The following is a 19,903-nucleotide window of genomic DNA, read 5'->3' on the forward strand; positions in this document are numbered from 1 at the left end:
ATTTTATTATCTTGGATTCTCCAGCATCTGCAGTTCCCATTATCTCTAATTTACACACCCCTGGATACTACAGGCAATTTAGTATAGCCAATCCACCTAACCTGCACATCTTTGGGCTGCAGGAGGAAACCGGAGCACCCAGAGGAAACACATGCAGACCCAGGGAGAATGTGTAAAGTCCACACAGGCAGTCACCTTAGGGCGGAATTGATCCTGGGTCCCAGGTGCCGTGAAGCAACAGTGCTAGCCACTGAGCCTCCATGCCACCCTATCTTGATGTGGGTTAAATTTAAAACAAGACAAAATGGGCCAACTAATTTCTTTGGAAACAGCTATTATAAAAAACTGATACTGAACTAGTTTGATCATTGATTCAGCCTTTAAAACAACAAATAATTAATTTCCAACTTAAAATAATGATTAATAGAAAGAAGCCAGAGAATTAAAAGCAAAATCCCAGTTTGCAGACACTGCTTCTGCATTTTACCTATACGTTTGGGATACAGAAACAAAGCCTATCCCAGAAAATATCGCTAAAATTAATTTTCAAAGCTACTTTTTAAAATATATAGAGAAACACTATTTTTTAACCTTTCAGGAAGAAATGTGTTCTTATTTCCATACAGACCACACTATTTACATCCACTACATTATTTGGATGAGGACACAGCTTGTACTATTGCACAGACTTCCCTCCATGTGGTTAAAGAAAATAAAATATTAGCTCAAGGTGTGACTTACAGAGGAGTATGTGAAAGCAACAAACTGTGGGATAGGCCTGATTAGGAGAACTGTACTCTACTTCATCCTACACAGAGATTCACAGTTCAGCTGAATGTTCAAATTTGGTTTCAGAAATTCGATACGTTGGACATTCACAAAGCTTGAGCTCAATGCAAAAACAAGGCACGATTTTAATGTTTGCTTCATGAGTCTCCAGAATCACTCCTACACTCTCCTTCTCACGCTGGAACACTACAAAGCACAAACTGTTATTCATCAGCACTTTGCTTGATCACCAAAGATCAGAAACAGATGTTGATTGAAACTGACAAAAATTAGACACAGGGTCATTCCTTCCCTCATCAAATGGAGCAGCCTAACATTGGCAAGATGTTCATCTTTAAACTCCTAAAGAAAGTTCTTACAATATTTTGAATTGTGGTGAATATCTGTGCTAATGTTCATATTTTACAGACCAAGAATGACTATTAGGACCAAATGTGCTTGCTCTGGTCTACTGACTGATTCCATCCCTGTGAACCAATAATTCTACATGCTCACCCACTACCCCTAAAAATCTATATGTTTTCCTCTCACCCTCTGACACCCTACCCTCCTCAACTTGCAAAGGGGAAAACACCAGTTCAGTATTTCTCTGCTTAAAGCTTTCTTCCACTCCCTCATTGCTGACCAAGATAGCCACAGACTTTTAATGTTTTTCGTATGAGTAACTTACTTCAAAGTTCCACCCAATGAGGTGAATCGGTTTCCTAGAAACTCATCTAACCCCGTGATTGTTTTTTTAAACTGGAACTGTCAATAGCTGTTGTGTTGCACTAAGACAAGAGTCAGACAGGCCTGATGCAGACACCTACTATTTATGCAAACTTTGTCAGATTTACATCATCCAAAGGCCAGGATGATTTGCTTTTATTGCAGCTGCCATTCTATAGGCATACATTAATCTTGGAAAACTTATTTTCCATTTGCGCAAGTCCCCACACGCAAGAGTGGTCAGTCATGTGGAGTGGCACCCGTCATGCTAAAGCATCAGGTGACAGGATAGTGACCTATTCCATGAAAAAATATCTGTGGAAACATGAAAGATCACACTCTTGACTATGTGAATTTTTTTTAATGAATGAAGTATATTTTAACATTTTTAAAAAGCTAGAGAAGAGGAAGGATGAAGATTGTTATTAGAGTTTTGTTTTGCCCTGCCACTCTCCTCTCTTCTGCTGTCTCAAACTAAATAATGACACAAAGACCCCAATCTTAAGGGTCCCATGAATGAATGATGCTGTAATTTAGACTCATACTTGCCTGTTTAATGGTGCTGTTATTTGTGGGGCAGGTTGCTGGAAGTGGGAGCTGGAACAGTGCAGTGTCCTCTACAGGGCACCTGCGACCTGAGCGAACAGGACAAGCAGCTGACAATCAGATTGAAGGATTGTGAAATGAACCAGACAGCCTGAACCAGGAAGTGCAATTTCAAATAATGAATTCAGTGGCCAAGTCAGACACAGGAAGGAAAATAGTGAGGAAAAGAAACGTTGTGTTAAGAGAATGAGGAGAAAATAGACAAAAATATATTTAAAAATTTAGTTTACAGTCTGAAAGCTTATCAAAAATATTTACTATTAGTCCCAGGTTGCTTATTCATAATTAACGCGTTGCACTAAGTTATCAACAATATGTTTTGACTGAACTGTATTTCTGGCTAATTTATTTCATATTGCCCATGCAAGCACATAATTTTCTTGCTATTTAATTCATTTCCTTAGTAAATCAGACAGATGCTTTATCGTGATGCTTAACTGACATTTCTGACTGCAACTGTGGGTTGTTCACTTGTACCCTGCGTTTACGCTTGCCAGATATTGCTGTGCAAATTTGGCATACATCATGATAAGAGCCATTAGCATTATCTTTACTTGACAGGAATTTCTGGGCTAAAGTGATTTGGCCACCGATTTAGAACAATCTTCACCTTGGTGCTTTAATCGAGAGTGATCCTACGGGAGAACACCGCACTGAATTATTTATCACCACTACATATACTCATTCCACAGGAGATTAAAATTGCTCTTTGATTCATTGATTTAAAATGAATTTGATCTCATTCAACGGTAGTGCTCCAGCTTGTCCCTAAGACTACATTCGTGATCTGAATCAGAATAATGTTTTAATTAAGAAGAGTCAACATTTGTAGAGATGAAAATCAGTCTGTTCCTGCATGCCTTGCTGCAACTTATTCAGGTTGTTTCATAACTACAAGCAAGTAGGGTACTTTAGTTACACAGTACAATGATGTTAATGTAGGCCATCTCTTTAAAGTCTGGGTCTATTCCAGATACAACAGTGCTCCATCCATGATGGAAAGAGGGCCACAATTATCGAAGGAGAAAATTAATAACCTATTAAATTCCACATTCTACATGATTTAATAAGCTCATTAATGTCAGTTTTAGCAAGTCAGCTGTTGAAATGCGTAGCCATTGTCAGCAACCTCTTGGTTGGAGCACCCCTGAACGTTTTAACAGTGGGGTTATACTTTCTTTCAATATTTTGTTTCCCAAAATGTATCACTGTGTAGTGAACTGCATCTCACACCTCTAAGATCACTCAGTTAAACTGTGTATGGACTTCAATCCCTACATTTTTACCCCTATATTGTGATGATCCAATTTGGTATTGTCAACAAGTTGAAATGCTGTTACCCTACAATCAATGCCCAAAACTTCTGTACAAATGAAATATAAAGGACAGTCCAGAACCATATATGGGAGCTATCCCTGTACAGATTTTTTTAATTTCAAAAATATATTTTATTCATAAAAATATCTTTATAGACATACCCACCACATTTTCAAGAAGCCAGTCCAGCAGAACATCCTTTCTTGTTTGTCTTGACACATACTGACATAGAAATTCCTCCCGAACACAATCGAAGAACACTCTCCCCATTCTGTCTTTCACAGTGCTTTTATCCCAGACTATATTCAGATAGTTAATGTGCCCCATTATAACTATTCCATAGTGCTCGCACCTCTCTGTAGTCACTAAAGCAGCTCGGTTCTGCACAGTATCTTAAGAAAGAACAAACAAACATTGAACTTTGAATCTATTCAACAAACAAACCAAAGACAAATCTTATTTGTGCAATCAGGAAACCATCCTTTTCACAAGTTCCTTTTCAATGTTCTCTAGTGCATTCTTTTCTGCACTTCATCTAACATCAAATGTGAGCAGACTCAAGCGCACTGACTTGCTATGTGTGAGTTATTTGGAATGAAGCTCTCTCATTTCCACCAGGGATGAAATCACAGCCTCAATTTTTAATTTCATACACTGTAATATGAGCGCAAACTGTGTTTGGATTTACAGGTAATAGATTTATACGAACTAGCCAATCTCCTGTTGTGATCCACATGGTGAATCAAGATCAAGTGTGAAATTTTATTGTGAAATGAAGTCAGAGAAAGATAAAGACTTAGAGCCAGGCATGCAGATGTACACATTTTATACTTTAATTCTGCATTTCTTATGTTCACATAGGGAAGGAAATTTGTTGATGTCAGTTTGCTGGTGTGTAAATTTGCCCTCCAACTGGTAGTAGTGACACAGCGCCACCTTGAGATGGAGGATGCAATTACTGTGTGTCCTGATCCCAGAGAGGAAATTGCCAAATAAAATGACCTATTTCACAGAACAATCCACAATTAAAGAATTTGCAGCAGGATTTCAATTTTTGTTGTCTTTACTTTAAACATACTTTAAATATAAATTAAAAAACAATGGCACTTCAGATAAAAATTTCCCTTTAAACAGTCCATACAACAGACCGGCCTTATCCAGCCACAAGTATCCATATCACTCTGCACTGACTTGTGGCACTATGTAGCCAAATAGTTCCACAATATTACAGTATCACAGAATTTGTACAGTGCAGAAGGATGCCGTTCAAATTCTTGTGTCCGTATTGGCTCACTAAAAGCAGACTGCTTCCTGTCCTCCTGGCCTTTCCCCGTAACCATGCACATTGCTTCTGTTTACAGAATCACTTAATGACCTCTTGAATGTCTCAATTGAACCTGCTGCCACTACTTTTCCAGGAATAGTCTAATTACTTATCATGTGAAATGTTTCTTCTTGCATTGCATTTATTTCTTGTGAAAATCGCTTTAAGTCTATTTCTTCTGAAAATCGCTTTAAGTCTATTTCTACTCCATAGTTTTCTATCCCCTAATGAGCAGAAACAGTTTCACCCTTTCTGCTCTATATAGATGTCTCATGGTTTTGAAACATTCTACTGAATCTCCTCTTAACCTTCTCCTCCCTGTGGGAAACAGTCCCAGCTTTTCTAATCTATCCTCATAACCAATGGCTCCAGTCTACCTGGCTGAACTTACTCTAATTCTGGATTGTCCATTTTCTTTTTTGACTGTCATCCTGGTCCATGCAATACAACAGTGTCCTCTTGAATATCCTTTCACACAGACACATGATCGACTTGGCCGACCTCATTTTCAAGAAGCCAGTCCAGCAGAACATCCTTTCGTGTTTGGCTCTACACATACTGACGCAGAAATTCCTCCTGAACCCTATCTAAGAACACTCACCCCATTCTGTCTTTCACAGTGCTTTTATCCCAGACTACATTCAGGTAGTTAATGTGCCCCATTATAACTATTTGATAGTGCTCATGCCTCTCTGTAATTTTCAAGCACACATTTTTCCCCTATGCCCTGCCCACCGGTTGGTTTTCTATTGACTACACCAAGCAATGTAATTACACTTTCTTGCTCCTTGTTTCTAGATGTATTGATACTTTCCTTCTTTTCCTAACATTCCCAGCTTTTGTCACGGTTAGCACTGCTGCCTCATAGTGCTTTGAACTTGGGTTTGATTCCACCTCAGGTGACTATGTGGAGTTTGCACATTCTCCCCGTTCTGTGTGGGTTTCCTGTTGGTGCTGTGAATTCCTCCCACCACACAAAGCTGTGCAGATTAGGTGGATTGGCCATGCTAACTTGCCCAGTGGTGTAAAGGGATGTGCAGGTTAGATGGATTAGCGATAGGAAAAGCAGAGTTATAGGGAACAGTGGATGGGCTGCTTTTCAGAGAGGCGGTGTGAATGTGATGGGCTGAATGGCCTGTTTCCACACTGTAGAGATTCTATGACCCTTGTATATCCTGTAACTAGGAACATCTAATTTGACTCTTCCTTTAGGCAGGCTCTTGTTATCAACACAACATTATAATTTTATAAAGTATTCTGCACCTGTAATTTACCAATTTTATTTATTACATGTCAAGTTATTTGCACCTTATTTACAAAGTTTTATTTTCTCCCTTCTCCTCTATTAATTTATTAATCTCTATTCTAATGCTAATTGTCTCTCCCCGTATGTTGTACGCTCTGATATTATTCACTTATATTCTCTCCTGGTTCTCATAACTCTGTTATGTTAGATTAAACCCTCCCCAAAAGCATTATCTAAACCTCCTGCAAGGAAATCTGTCACCCTTGTTCAGTTGCAATTAATCTGACTTGTGTAGGTGCCATTAGCCCTTGAGCCAGTCCCAGGGTGCCAGGATTTTGATGTCTTCCCTCCCACATCATCTTTTTCAGCCATATATTCATTTGCCTTATTCTCCTAATTCTGTCTTCATATATATGGCACTGGGAATAATCTGGAGGTTACAACATTTGAGACCCTGCTTACTCATTTTCTACTTAGCTCCCTTAATTCTGAGTGGAGGACCCCATCTCCCTTCCTATGCATATTATTGACAACAATATGAACCATGAGGTCTGGCTGGTTATGGTCTCATAGGAGAATATCCTACAGCTGCTCTGTGACATTCTTGACTGGCTCAAAAATCGTGTCAAGTATGATAAGTTACATTGAAATGAGTAAGTAAGAAGTTAAAATGGTGAAAAAAAAGTTCACAGGAAGCATACACATTTATTTTGTAAGTTTGGTATTGTATAAAGTAGGGTTTCCCATATTGTTGGTGATAACTCCTCGTAGAGATTGTGGGATGAGATTTTGGGCATACAGGCAGCAATGCGATCATGAACACAGTTTTGCTAAAAACTTGGGACTGAGTTCACATTAAAGTTTGTGTTTTTTTTCTGGCAGTGGGTGTTATTTAATCAACTGTTCTCAGAGGCCTGATTGCTGCTGCAACACCAGTCTGTAAAATAAAAGGTGGGTCTTCATTTATTCAGGGCAATCCCAACAGTTTGCAAGTCCACCATCAATTTTCATTCTGGGATTCACATGCAATCTGTGGCATAACAATAGCGCCACAATAGGAAAATGTTGACGAAGCATTGGTATAGGGTGTGTCAGAGAATGTGGTCTCCCTTAACAGCTGATTTAGAACTGATTTAAAACCTTTAAAAATAGTCTGACATTCATATAGCTTCTTTTGTACCTTAGGATATCCCAGTCAATGAAGTACTCTATAGGTAAAATGTTAAAGTTGTGTGCTGCCAGCTCTTCAAGTCGGGGATTGAGGATGGTGTTCCCATATAATTTCCTAGGTAGCCTACCCACTACCATTCCAGACACCCCTGACATGTCTACAATAACCCCAGCAGTCTGCAGTTTGTCCAATGGCCGCTTTCACTTATTGAGAACAAATCAATAACTGCATTAAGTGTGATGATTAATGAGGCTTTTAGACTGGAATTGGTCTCCATGGAGATAGTTATTGCTGAGTCAGGATGTAGTTTAAATGCACTTTGTGTTATTTGGAAATGGAACTCAGAAGCTGAATGTCAAAACGTAGCACATTATTGATTAAGTAAGAATCATTTTTCAAAATATTAAGGAAATAAGTTCACTTGTTGAAGATCCAATAAAAGCTCAGTGAGGGATATTGACTTTCACATTTTTAAGTGATATTCAAGAGCTGGATTAGCATTTTTTTCAAAGTCTAAATTGTAAATGATATACTCCTAGGGGTTATTTGCATAATCGAAACACATGAAAACATATAAATCATTGCTGCAAGAATGTTAAAGTACCAGACAATATTTATCAGTCAACTAACATCACCAATGTAGGCTTTCTGGTCATTATCCTCTGACTGCTCATGGGGGCTTACTTTGGGCAAATTGGTTGCTGTATTTCCTATATCCCAGCAGAGTTTGAACTTAAAAAGACAACTTTTAAATTTGCCATTGTACCATAATAGTTCATATCAATGCCAGAAATAACATCCTATGTAACTGTGAAAAGGTTGACTACACCATTCCCCTTCTTCCTCATTGCTCAGCTGAGTTGAAATGCTCTAACTTGGTTCCATTCTTTCTTATCCAATCATAATCGTTGTGCCATAGCAGTGGCTTCTCCTTCTGTTTCTATAGCATTTCGCCTAGTCTCCAAAAATCATTCCTGACACCCTCCTGTTTCTATCTACATCTGCCTTTTGTAGCCATAATTCAAAAGCATAGCGTTAATTTCCACATGTACACTGATGATAACCAGCACTACCTGACTGTCACCACTCCCTGCACTTATTTAATTCTGACCTCGATTTTAATCATCCCCATCATTAGTGTTAGCGTTTAGTGATGTCTACTGCCCAGGCCATAATCTCTTTGTATCTCCAACTCACTTTCTTCCATAAGACTTGTTAAACCTTATCTGTCTGATGAAACTTTTGGTCATCTGTATGGTTTAATGACATATTTTGGTTTGTAAAGCACCAGGAGACATTTTATTATGCTAAGGGATGTCCTGAGGTCAAAGAGTGACTATATAAGTGCAAATGATTTCTTCTCCTGTAAAGGCTGTGGATCTGCGATATTGTTGGTGTCAATTCCATCAAATCTGAAAAGTAGTTGTGTTCAGTACATCAATAAACTGCAGTTGAATAGTTAATATTTTGGGTGATGCAATAACAGGAAATTTCAGGAACTCCTCTCCATTCCCCTCATGAGTTAATGTCATAGCATATTTGGAGTAGGTTGTTGCTGGGGATTCTTCCAATAATTCAGATTTTCTGAGAAAAACACAAGATTGTGGCACCATTCCAACATTTATTTTTGTTTTAATAATATGATGATAACCTGGCAGCTACTTAATCTCCACCTAAGAAATGGACAACTACCAGGTCACTATTTGAGGAAGCCAGGCTTAAGTATGCTCTACTAATGTACAGAAATAAAACATTCTAAACTGTAACACACATGCATTTGTATGATGATGCCCTATGGCATAATATGTAAGAAAATAAGATACAGAGAAGATTAAGCACATTAGGTTCCATTGTGATAGCCCAAATTTTGTGGACAGTGAAAGATCCATTCAGCATTCAGACTGTTTAATTTCTGTGAGCTTTTACATTACACATTGTGGCAACAGGACAGCAACCTCTGCAGAGGATCTAGGCTGTACGCTGTATAAAATGGCGCAGGCTGATTATGAAGCTCTCCTTATCCTGCTGCAGGAGGTCGTGAGAGGCAGTGGTTAGCATTCATTACATCTGCTCCAGGAGCTCCCGGTCTGAGTCCACTTGAGGACTTTCTGACCAAGAAAGGTGTATTCCTGACACAAGCAACAGATTGACTATCAAATCCTTCCAATATACGCCAATGACAGATGGTAAAGGAGAGAGAGATTCCTTGTCAGCCACATGAGGTTGGAGGTGCTATTGTCACTATCCAGAGCCCCAGACTACACCATACATGTAAAAATGTATGTTGTCACGGCAACACAGACTCCTGAATGATGTGTGATACACCATTTCTGCTGATTCTATATTGATGGATGAATATCTTCCTTTTAGGATTCTCAGAAAAGTGGCCAAGGGTGAGAAGTTTCTTCTCCTCAGTTCATTGTAGTGCAGCCAATCAGCTATACCTGCTTCCTGGCACCCCTGATGGGCATGTTTTTGCAGGGGAAGAATGGAAACCTGCCTGCTGTTTTTAACAGCTAACTGAGTTTGTCACCAAGCTGATTGACCTGAATATTGCGCTGCCCGTGCTTTAATGCATTTGATGTGGCAGGCATACGGGAGTGGGCAGGCTTCTGTTTTGAAAAAGTCAGGAAGGAAAGAGGATGCCCATCTGGGGAGATCCCTGTGTACATTGGGGATACTCGTCGCAGGATTTTACCTCCACATTTTTTTCCTCCCTGTAAGACTTCGCCTACTCTCTTCTCCTCAAAATCCCAACCTCCACCCCTCCCAGGGCTACCTGAGCCTTCACTGCCTTAAAAACAAAGCATATACCCAATTCTAAGAATAATCCAAGTTCTGTGTGGGCCTGCTTGCAGTCCCAGCAGTGCCCAGTACCAAGGTGTGGCACTGCTAGGAGCATTAGAATTACTTGCCAATCAGATTGACTGGCAGCTCTTGAGGCAGGAACAGCCTCCTGCTCAGTGACAGAAGTTCCAGGTTTAGCCTGTAGCTTGGAAGTACAGATCAGTTGGAAAAACTGGATGAGCAGAAATTGCTGTCTATGTTTGATAATTGGAAAACAAAGTTATTGCAAATTCTTGCAGTGTTTTAATTGGTACATTGACCACACGATGTAGACAACATGATTGATTGCACTCCAATGAACTGAGGAGAAGAAACTTCTCACATTTGGCCGCTATTCTTTATTTATTGACAGGATGCAGAGATGGGCTGAGAGGTGGCAGAGTTCAACCTGGATAAATGCGAGGTGATGCATTTTGGAAGGTCGAATTTGAAAGCTGAGTACAGGATTAAGGATAGGATTCTTGACAGTGTGGAGGAACAGAGGGATCTTGGTGTGCAGATACATAGATCCCTTAAAATGGCCACCCAAGTGGACAGGGTTGTTAAGAAAGCATATGGTGTTGTGGCTTTCATTAACAGGGGGATTGAGTTTAAGAGTCGTGAGATCTTGTTGCAGCTCTATAAAACTTTGGTTAGACCGCACTTGGAATACTGCGTCCAGTTCTGGTCACCGTATTACAGGAAAGATGTGGATGCTTTGGAGAGGGTTCAGAGGAGGTTTACCAGGATGCTGCCTGGACTGGAGGGCTTATCTTATGAAGAGAGGTTGACTGAGCTCGGTCTCTTTTCATTGGAGAAAAGGAGGAGGAGAGGGGACCTAATTGAGGTATACAAGATAATGAGAGGCATAGATAGAGTTGATAGCCAGAGACTATTTCCCAGGGCAGAAATGGCTAGCACGAGGGGTCATAGTTTTAAACTGGTTGGAGGAAAGTATAGAGGGGATGTCAGTGGCAGGTTCTTTACACAGACAGTTGTGAGAGCATGGAATGCGTTGCCAGCAGCAGTTGTGGAAGCAAGGGCATTGGGGTCATTTAAGAGACTGCTGGACATGCATATGGTCACAGAAATTTGAGGGTGCATATGTGAGGATCAATGGTCGGCACAACATTGTGGGCTGAAGGGCCTGTTCTGTGCTGTACTGTTCTATGTTCTATGTTCTGAGAATCCTGCAAGGAAGATATTTATCCATCAACATAGAATCAGCATAAATGTTGAACCATAGGTCATTCAGGAGTCTGTGTTGCCATGGCAACATACACAATCTGGCTATGTGGTGGTCTTCTTTTAGCCACATCAGCTGTGAACTGATTCATACAATAGAGTTGGAGGGAGGGGAGGTGTATCAAGAAATACAATGGCTGCCCCACATAGAACAATTGAAACCAGGCAACTCACTAAAAACCCAGGGTCAAACATGAAGAAGGGTCTAGACCCGAAACCACAGCTTTCCTGTTCCGAAGATGCTGCTTGGCCTGCTGTGTTCATCAGCTCCACACTTTCTTATCTCAGATTCTCCAGCATCTGCAGCTTCTATTATCTATGAATAAATCAGTACTACACCATGTGGTCCAAGTACCCATCAAAACATTGGAAGGATCTGAATTAACTCTGTTTTCCAATTATCAACCATAGACCGTGATTTCTGCTCAGCCAGTTGCTCAGACAGATGGGTACTTCCAGACAATAAGTGTCTTTATTGAATTTCTTGCTAAACCTTTCATTTAATTATGCATTTTGGATCTTTCCGCTTTAGAAATTACTTTCTGAATGTAACATTAACACAAGCACTTACGTGAGCTGCTTAAGCACTTTAATATTGAAATGGTTTAAGAACCTTTAAGCATCTTCAAACAAAACATGGTTCTTGTTTAATGAAGCTCCTAATTGGAAGTCGTTATTAATAATGGGGGCTGGATAATGGATTTATTGATGCTGCCTATGTTTGCAGTCTGTGCAGTTCTGAGGGTTGTCCTGTGTTCCAGTTCCAGACGCGCCAGTTATCGACCTGACACAAAGCCGGTTGTACAATGAGGGGACCATCAGCTGGCAGCAACCCAGTGGCACTCCTCCTGTTGACCACTACAAGCTTGAATACAGGAGACTCGACCAAGATGGAGACTGTGCCTGGGAGTCCACTGAAGATGTGTGCGGCACAAGTAAAGTCATCTCAAATCTTGACACCAATTCGAGCTACATCTTCAGAGTGAAGGGCTGCAAGAATTCCATCTACAGTGACTACAGCAAGGAGGTAGTTCTCCATTCACCACCTGCTCCAGGTAATCCCTTTGGAAGAACAAGAGTTATACTGTGTTGTAATTAAAGTTAATCCTTTCAAGTAGTAAATAACCACTACTAAAACTGGCTGATCAGGTTAGAATTACCCAGAGGAGCTTAATTTGAGTGATAAACAGTCCTCAGTGGTTTAGGATTTTCTTGACTGTGGAATCAGAAACTTCGTGCTTTGCATATTACCTCAGGATTTTTTTTAAGTCGCACTGATGTTCTTTTAATTATGGGTTTGCTAATGTAATGAAGAAAAGTACAGATGTTTCTCTTTGCACCAAAAGAAAGCCAGTTAAAAGAAAATATGCACAAGAAATTACCTAGAATTTGCATTGTACTTATAAACAACTTTGAAGTAATATTTTTGAAGATTTTGTATAAGGTTTTGGAATCAAAATGAGCAAATTTAATCTAAGGTATCCATTTTCCATCATTTGCTTTGCCCAGTGAAATAGGAACACATTTATACAACAGGGTGAGCCTTTAGCTTGGAGGTAGCTTCTTGAATCAGAAGGTGAAGAAGTTCAAGCTTCAGTTCAGACAGTCTGGTAAATAGCTACTAGACTATGGTCTGAAATACTGGTTGATATCCAGTGGTTTACTAGTGCCTGTATTGATTGAACACTGGTCCCATGGAGGTGCTTCTGGCTCTGAGACAGAAGGATTGGGTTTGGGTTTCACCCCACACAGAATTGAAGAGATTGTGAATGGGATTAGCATCCAACGTGCACCCACATACTTTGTAACTGCAAAGAGGTAGGTACTTTTTCTCCTTGCTGTGGGGAAAAGCGTCATGGGAAGAGGGGGTCGCAGGTGTTGAAAATAAAGGGACCAGGAATTGGTTTTCAGAGGCCACTCACTTGGCTCCCCCACCTCTGTGAATCCGATTGACCCCAAATTGAAGCCATTTGAGACTCAGCCTTCTTAATCGTGTCCCTCAGCTGAAGTGTGGTGAACCTGAGGTTAAACTCACCACTAGCCAACTCTCAGTAATGAAGAACCAATTTATGGTCCTCTGGGACTATGGTGACTTTCATTTAGAATCCCTACAGTGTAGACAGAGGCCATTTGGCTCATCAAATCTGCACCAACCCTCTGAAGATCATCGCACCCAGGCTCACACCAACTACCCCCCAGCTCCTCTATAACACTACATTTTCCATGGCTAATCCATCTAGCCCACACATCCCTGGACACTACAGGGCAATTTGCCATGGCCTATCCACCTGAGCTGCTCATCTTTGGACCGTGGGAGGAAACTGGAGCACCCAGCAGAAAGCCATTAGACATGGCCAGAGCATGCAAAATCTACACAGCCGCCCAAGGCTGGAATTGAACCCATGACCGTGGTACTGTGAGGCAGCAGTGCTATCCACTGAGCCACCATGTCACCCAAACTTCACTTTCAGACTGAAGAGAAAATCTGTAATGAAGTCAACACTGCTCCCCAGACTGTGATACGAGGGTCTCACATTATGAGATGTAAATTAGGATCAACCCTTGGGCAGAAAACCACAGTTCTTTATTTTATGTTCTAATTCTGGACAATTTGTCATGAATTTTATGGGTGTGTTGTTGAAGTAATAAATCTTTTTTTGCCTGATACAAAGACATTTCATAATATTTTCATATGTGCATTAAATATGTTTCCATTGTGATTGAATATTTTTACTCTGTGTGCATTGAATTGTTTTTCATTTCTTATTTTAATTAATGAAGAAAATGAACAGATTCTGGGTTCAGTACAATTCCAAAATTCGAAAATCTTTGTAAATTAGATATTGCAACAGATGTTTTAGTGGTTGGCTGTAAAAGTTCAACTCTAAACGTCTGAATTTACTAAGGATGGGCTTTTATGTCCCCTTCCCAAATTCCACTGAGGAATTTGTAAATGGAGAAGATGTAAAATTCTTTGTTTCTTTTTAAATCATGCTACCACCCTGGATTTAATTTACAGAGGTTGTGGTAAGTGAAGACCGTTTCCCCTCAATTGAAGCTCTTAAGCGGCCACTTCCACCCAGTACAGGCCTTTTCTAGGTATCTTGTTGGAATGACTGTCTGGTGGGACCCCTTTTGCCCAATGGGGGCATCCCACACATGTATCCTCATGCCCTGACCATTGCAGCACATTGCTTGGCCCACATTGTACCTAATCACCAAAGGACTGATCTCCTGGCCTCACTGAATTCTTTGGAATTGACGCAGTCCTTGCAATGTCAACATAAATCAATGTTGGGACTGAAGAGCAGCCAACTACTCACTGACCTGGAACAAACACGAATGGAAGACACTCCCAGAGGCAATTTGCTCTTTTTAATGTATTCACTAGCAGCAAGGCAACCATCTAGAATAGGGTTGTGCTCCTTGCCAGCTCTTTGATTGATAAGATAGGATATACCACCATTTGAAAAATAAACTTTCCTTAACTATAAAAAACTAACTGAAGTTCAGTTGTCGTTAATTTACAGATAATTACGAGATTGTTGGACCTCTTAGCTCTCAGAAGTATTTAAGTGTAGAAATGTATTAAATTAGAAGGAATCTATTTTTAGGCAAGCCTTTAGAATCTGGTTGACAATATCATAATTAATAGATGCTTTTATGTATATCCTTTTGCCAGTATTTTGCAATTGGTCAGTAAGAATGAAGCCTAGCGTCAAGAACAGTGCTAACATGCTTTAATAAGTTTGCTGAGGTGTGTGTAGAATGGATTTAATCACATGTTTAAAATGACCTTCAATTAATTGCCTCAACTCATGTCTGTGTCTGTGCAAGCAGCTCGTGTTTGTGATGAATCATGGTGACGATGAGTGAAGTCTATGGCAGTGGAATCTAAGGTTTGAACCTGAATTTTCAGCTACAGGTCTGATTTGACCCAGAGATGTGTTTACAAAACACGTATCCTCTTTATTGCCTTTTTTGCACTGCCTCAGCCCAACCAGTGCTGAAAATCTTTACTACTTTTAAACATTACTAGATCATTGTTCTCCTCAGCATCTCTCACCTTGCAACCTTTGTAAATCAGATTCTTTTCCAAAGCTTTGCTGCTATATTCTGGCTCACACTTTGTCCCATTCATCCACCACCCCTGTGTTAACCAACCTACATTTGTCCCTGGTGTTGCAGTGTCTTGGTTTTCAGTTCTCATCTTGATTTCAAATCACTTCATGGGTTTATTCCTCATGCTGCCTGCTTTCTGTGAAATCCTTCGGTGCTACAACTGTCCAATATACCTGTTCTCTAATTTTGGCCTCTTATACATCCCTCGATTTCATTGGATTGAATTGATGGTTGTTGCCTACTCATTTAACACCACATTATGTGACCACTTGGAGTCCTTGAAAAGGCCTATGTTGTGGAATTCCATCTCTAAGCTTTTCTACAAGTGACTCTGTATACGACACTCCTAAGAAATTTAAGACATTGAGCGGAGTTGGTAACCTTGTGGTATTTTCAATGGGCTAGTAATCCAGGGGACCAGGCTAATGTTTGGGTGACATTGGTTTGAATCCTATCATGGCTGGTGGTGAAATTTGAATTCAATTAACAAAGATCCTGCGATGAAAGCTAGCCTAATGGTGGTCATAAAAAACTCATTTGATTCAGTAATGTTCTTCAGACAAACAAATCAGCCACTTTTATCTGCTCTGGCCCTAATGTGCCTCCAGACCCATAGCTATGTGGCTGACTCCTAACTGCCCTTTGAGTGATATGGGGTAGGTAATAGATGCTGGCCCATAGGTAGACCCACAACGTGAAACTATTCCCCAACTGTCTTCAATTCACTTGCTTTGGCTCAAATCTAGAAACCTCCCTGTCTTTCAAGAATTATATATTTTAGAAATAGATTAACTGTCACTTGGAGATGAACAGATTAATCAGGGGTGATAAGGAAAAAGTTAGGTTTTACTGACGTAATCGATTTTTAAGAGCAAGTAACAAGGAGGTTAGTGCAGTGGATGTTGTCTACATGGATTTTAGTAAACTAATTGACAAGCTCCCCCATGGCAGAATGCTAAGTAAAATTAAAGCCCATGGGATGCAGGCAAAAGTGGAGTTGGATTTTACATTGGGTCGTTGACAGGAGATAAAGGATAATGGTCATTAGACATTTATATGAATAGAAACCTGCTTCCAATAATGGCCTACAGGGATGAGCTTTGGTCACTTGCTCTTTGTGGTAAGTATTTAGATGTAGACTGACATGTGAGATGCACGATTGCGAAACTTATGGATGACACAAAAATTGTATGGGAAGTTGATGATGAAGAGGATAGATGTCGACTGTGGGAAGATATCAATAGTTTTTTTCAGTGGGCAGGAAAGTGGTAAACTGAACACAATCTTGAGAAATGTGAAGTTTTGTGATTATAGAGGGCAAACTGAGCAGGGGAATGAAGAATAAATACAAGGGTATTGAGAGTGTTAGAGGAGGCAAGAGCTCTTGGAGTACGTGCCTACAGGTCCCTGAAGATGGCAGGACAGGTAGATGAGATGGTGAAGAAGACACCGGGGATGCTTTCTTTCATTGTGTTTGGTGCTGGTTGTAATAACAGGGAAGTAATGCTGAAACTATATAAGACATTTGACAGGTCACAGCTCGAATTTTGGTAACAGTACTGGTTTACACGTTATAGGAGGGGCCATTTCTTTAGTGGGAGAATTACAAGAATATTTCCGGGACTGAAAATTGCAAGTATGAGGAAGGATTAGCTCTGCTAGGATTGCTTTTCTTAGAACATAAGAAGCTGAGGGTTCATTCATTGACATGCATGAGTACTGAGGAGTTTGTTTAGAGTGGACAAAGAAAACCTGTTGCCCCTCTCGGAGAGGTCAGGTGCTAGGGGAAGCAGATTGAAGGTGATCAGTAAAAGCATTGCTGAGGAAATGAGGAAAAGCTTCTTCACTGAGTGGCTGATTGCTGCCTGAAATTTGTTGCTTGGCTAGTGGTTGAGTTGAGAACCCTCAACCCATCTAAAAGATACCAAATTTGTACTTGAAGCTCTGTAACCTGCAAGGCCATGGACTTGTGTTGGAGTTGTATTCATCTAGATAGTGGCAGGAAGGTGGCCACAAGTGACCATTAATTAATTAAACACTTGGAGGCCAGGCAAGGAAATAGAACATGGATCTTTCTACCCAGAAATTAATTTTGATGAATGTGTGAAGAGGACATGTTTCAGGTACTCTGGCCTCCACCCAAGCTAATTAAGCTGCCTTCCTGCTTTCAGGCCCATTGCCTCTGAAAGCACGGGATTCCTGAACAAGAGTGGAGTTTACATTTTTTTATTTGTTAATGGGATCACGGAGTCACTGGTTGGGCCAGCATTTGTTGCCCATCCCTAAGTGTTCAGGTGGCAGTTAGGAGGCAACCATATTGCTTTGGTTCAGGAGTCACATATTGGCTAGACAAGTTAAGGATGGAAAATTTCCTTTGCTAAAGGACATGAGTGAGCCAGATGGTTCTTTACAGCAATTGACATGGTGGTCATTAGGCTAGTTTTTATTCCAAATTTTTATTGAATTCAAATTTGGAAAATTGATAATCAAATTGACATTTGAATCCATGTCACCAGAACATTAACCTGAGCTTCTGGATTGCAATTCCAACGACATCATTACCACTCCCTTATACAGTTCAATGTCCTGCTGTGAGCTCGTGTATCAGAAGTGTGAAATGGATTCTGAAAGATCGAGTTAAATGAGGAGTAACCTGCTCCCTCATTTACATGAAAATATTTGGATGCGTATTTGCATAAAATTGTCGCAGAACTTGTTTCCAGTTTCCACTTGCAGTATAAAATGTAATAATAATGTTGTCAGTGCCTGGTGGACTCAAGTTTTAGTTTCAATTTAGTACATCAAACAAAAGGGACTGTTTACAGTCCAATGATGGCATTAGTAGGGTTGGTGATGGTGGGGATATATGGTGTGTAGGACAGCAGTGGCCTTTCCAGTAGCATGCATTTGCAAAAGGACAATGATGAAAAGCCAATAATCACTAGGTAATGTAGTTTGTGAATTTTGCTGAAGAGTGAGGTATGCTGTGTAGTTTTCCATCTAGCACTTATCAAGATGAATGCAAGAATGCTACATTCCAAATAATCAGAACAATTCATATCACAGGAGAAAATGATTGTTGATAATAAGATAACAAGGTGTAGGGCTGGATGAACACAGCAGGCCAAGCAGCATCAGAGGAGCTGGAAAGCTGATGTTTCTGACCTAGGCCCTTCATCAGATTTCTGATGAAGGTCTGAGCCCGAAACATCAGCTTTCCTGCTCCTAAGATACTGCTTGGCCTGCTGTGTTCATCCAGCTCTACCCCTTGTTTCAGGCCTGGACCCTTCTTCAGAAAAATGTCAGCTTTTCCTCTTCTGATGCTGCCAGGCCTGCTATGTTCATCCAGCTGTACACCTTGTTATCTAAGACTCCAGCATCGGCAGTTCCTACTGTCTCTGAGAAAATGATTGTTGATTGTTTCAGCACGTTGATTCTGACTGGCTGGGATGTTGTGATAGGGAAAGCAATGAAGAACTGTCAGCTCCCCCAGCATCTGGGTATTTCAAAACAGGTGCAAAGTTTGAACATATTTTCCTTTAACTCGTATGTAAGTCACTTCAAGAAAGTATAAATGGGGCATGTTATGAGCTTTATTGATTATCTTAAATTGATCAATCTGGCTTTGAAATCCATGCACAACATTGCTCAGTTGTTTGATAAACTGAAGGGTTACAATCTTAATCCAAGGATTTTCACCAGGGAATATCACATTTTTGGGGGAAAAGACCTAACACAGGCTGTTGATTCCAAGACCAGAAAAACAAATCTTTTTCAAACATTAAACAGAAACCAACCCCAGCCAACAGAGACATTGATCACGTAAATGCTAGCTCCAAATTGGCTTGGGAGATAATGATATCCACCAGTTTGATACAATTAGATAGAGAGATGATAGTGCCCCTGGAAGGCAGTTCACATATTGTACAATATTCAAGATCTGGAATACCCATTGTTCCACAGCTAGAAAAGGTGTGGGAAAACAGTATACATTCAAATTACACTTTCTGTCCAGATGACCAATCAAGGCAATTTTGACTGTTTTTACTGTCTCAGTAGAGCAGTCAGAAAAAGATATAAGTGGGGTATCCTCAGAAAGGAAGGGATTAACAGTGGAACAAAAGAAGAAATGTGGAGGCAAACTGCTAGCTGTCTCTCTATAACCAGGACCAAAGGAAGCCACATATACCAAAGAATCGGTGCAGCCCCAAGGACGCCAACCAGAGAAGACACTACAGGGTTAACGCTTCACCTGAAGCCTACAGAACCCTCAACCCACTGCAGTGTGAAGAGTTGCCCCACATCCCCTAACTAGAGACTTCTGGGAGTTTAAGAGCTATTTTGTAAACAGTCATTAGAACATTTAGCATTGATTCTACTATACTGAGATTCACTGTATGTATTATACACAAACTCATTATTGAGTATCTGAAAAGGAATGTGTTCCTCGGATAAGCATACGGATAATGATGGGATAGTGTAGGGGGAGGGGCTTAGATTAATTCACAGGTTGGCGCAACACCGAGGGCCGAAGGGCCTGTTCTGTGCT

The 19,903-nt window shown here is 40.4% G+C and overlaps 1 protein-coding gene across 5 annotated transcripts in view; it reads left to right on the forward strand.

Moving 5' to 3' along the window:
- Nucleotides 1–19,903, forward strand: part of trim36 (tripartite motif containing 36) — a 104,209-nt gene that overhangs the window by 75,503 nt on the left and 8,803 nt on the right. For all 5 annotated transcript variants that reach the window (XM_048528038.2, XM_048528039.2, XM_048528040.2 and 2 more), the window contains one exon: nucleotides 11,994–12,287. In XM_048528038.2, the coding sequence (XP_048383995.1) occupies nucleotides 11,994–12,287 (294 nt within the window). The remainder of the gene's footprint in view (nucleotides 1–11,993; nucleotides 12,288–19,903) is intronic.

The sequence above is a fragment of the Stegostoma tigrinum genome, chromosome 3, assembly GCF_030684315.1.
Source record: "Stegostoma tigrinum isolate sSteTig4 chromosome 3, sSteTig4.hap1, whole genome shotgun sequence".
Classification (NCBI taxonomy): Eukaryota; Metazoa; Chordata; class Chondrichthyes; order Orectolobiformes; family Stegostomatidae; genus Stegostoma; species Stegostoma tigrinum.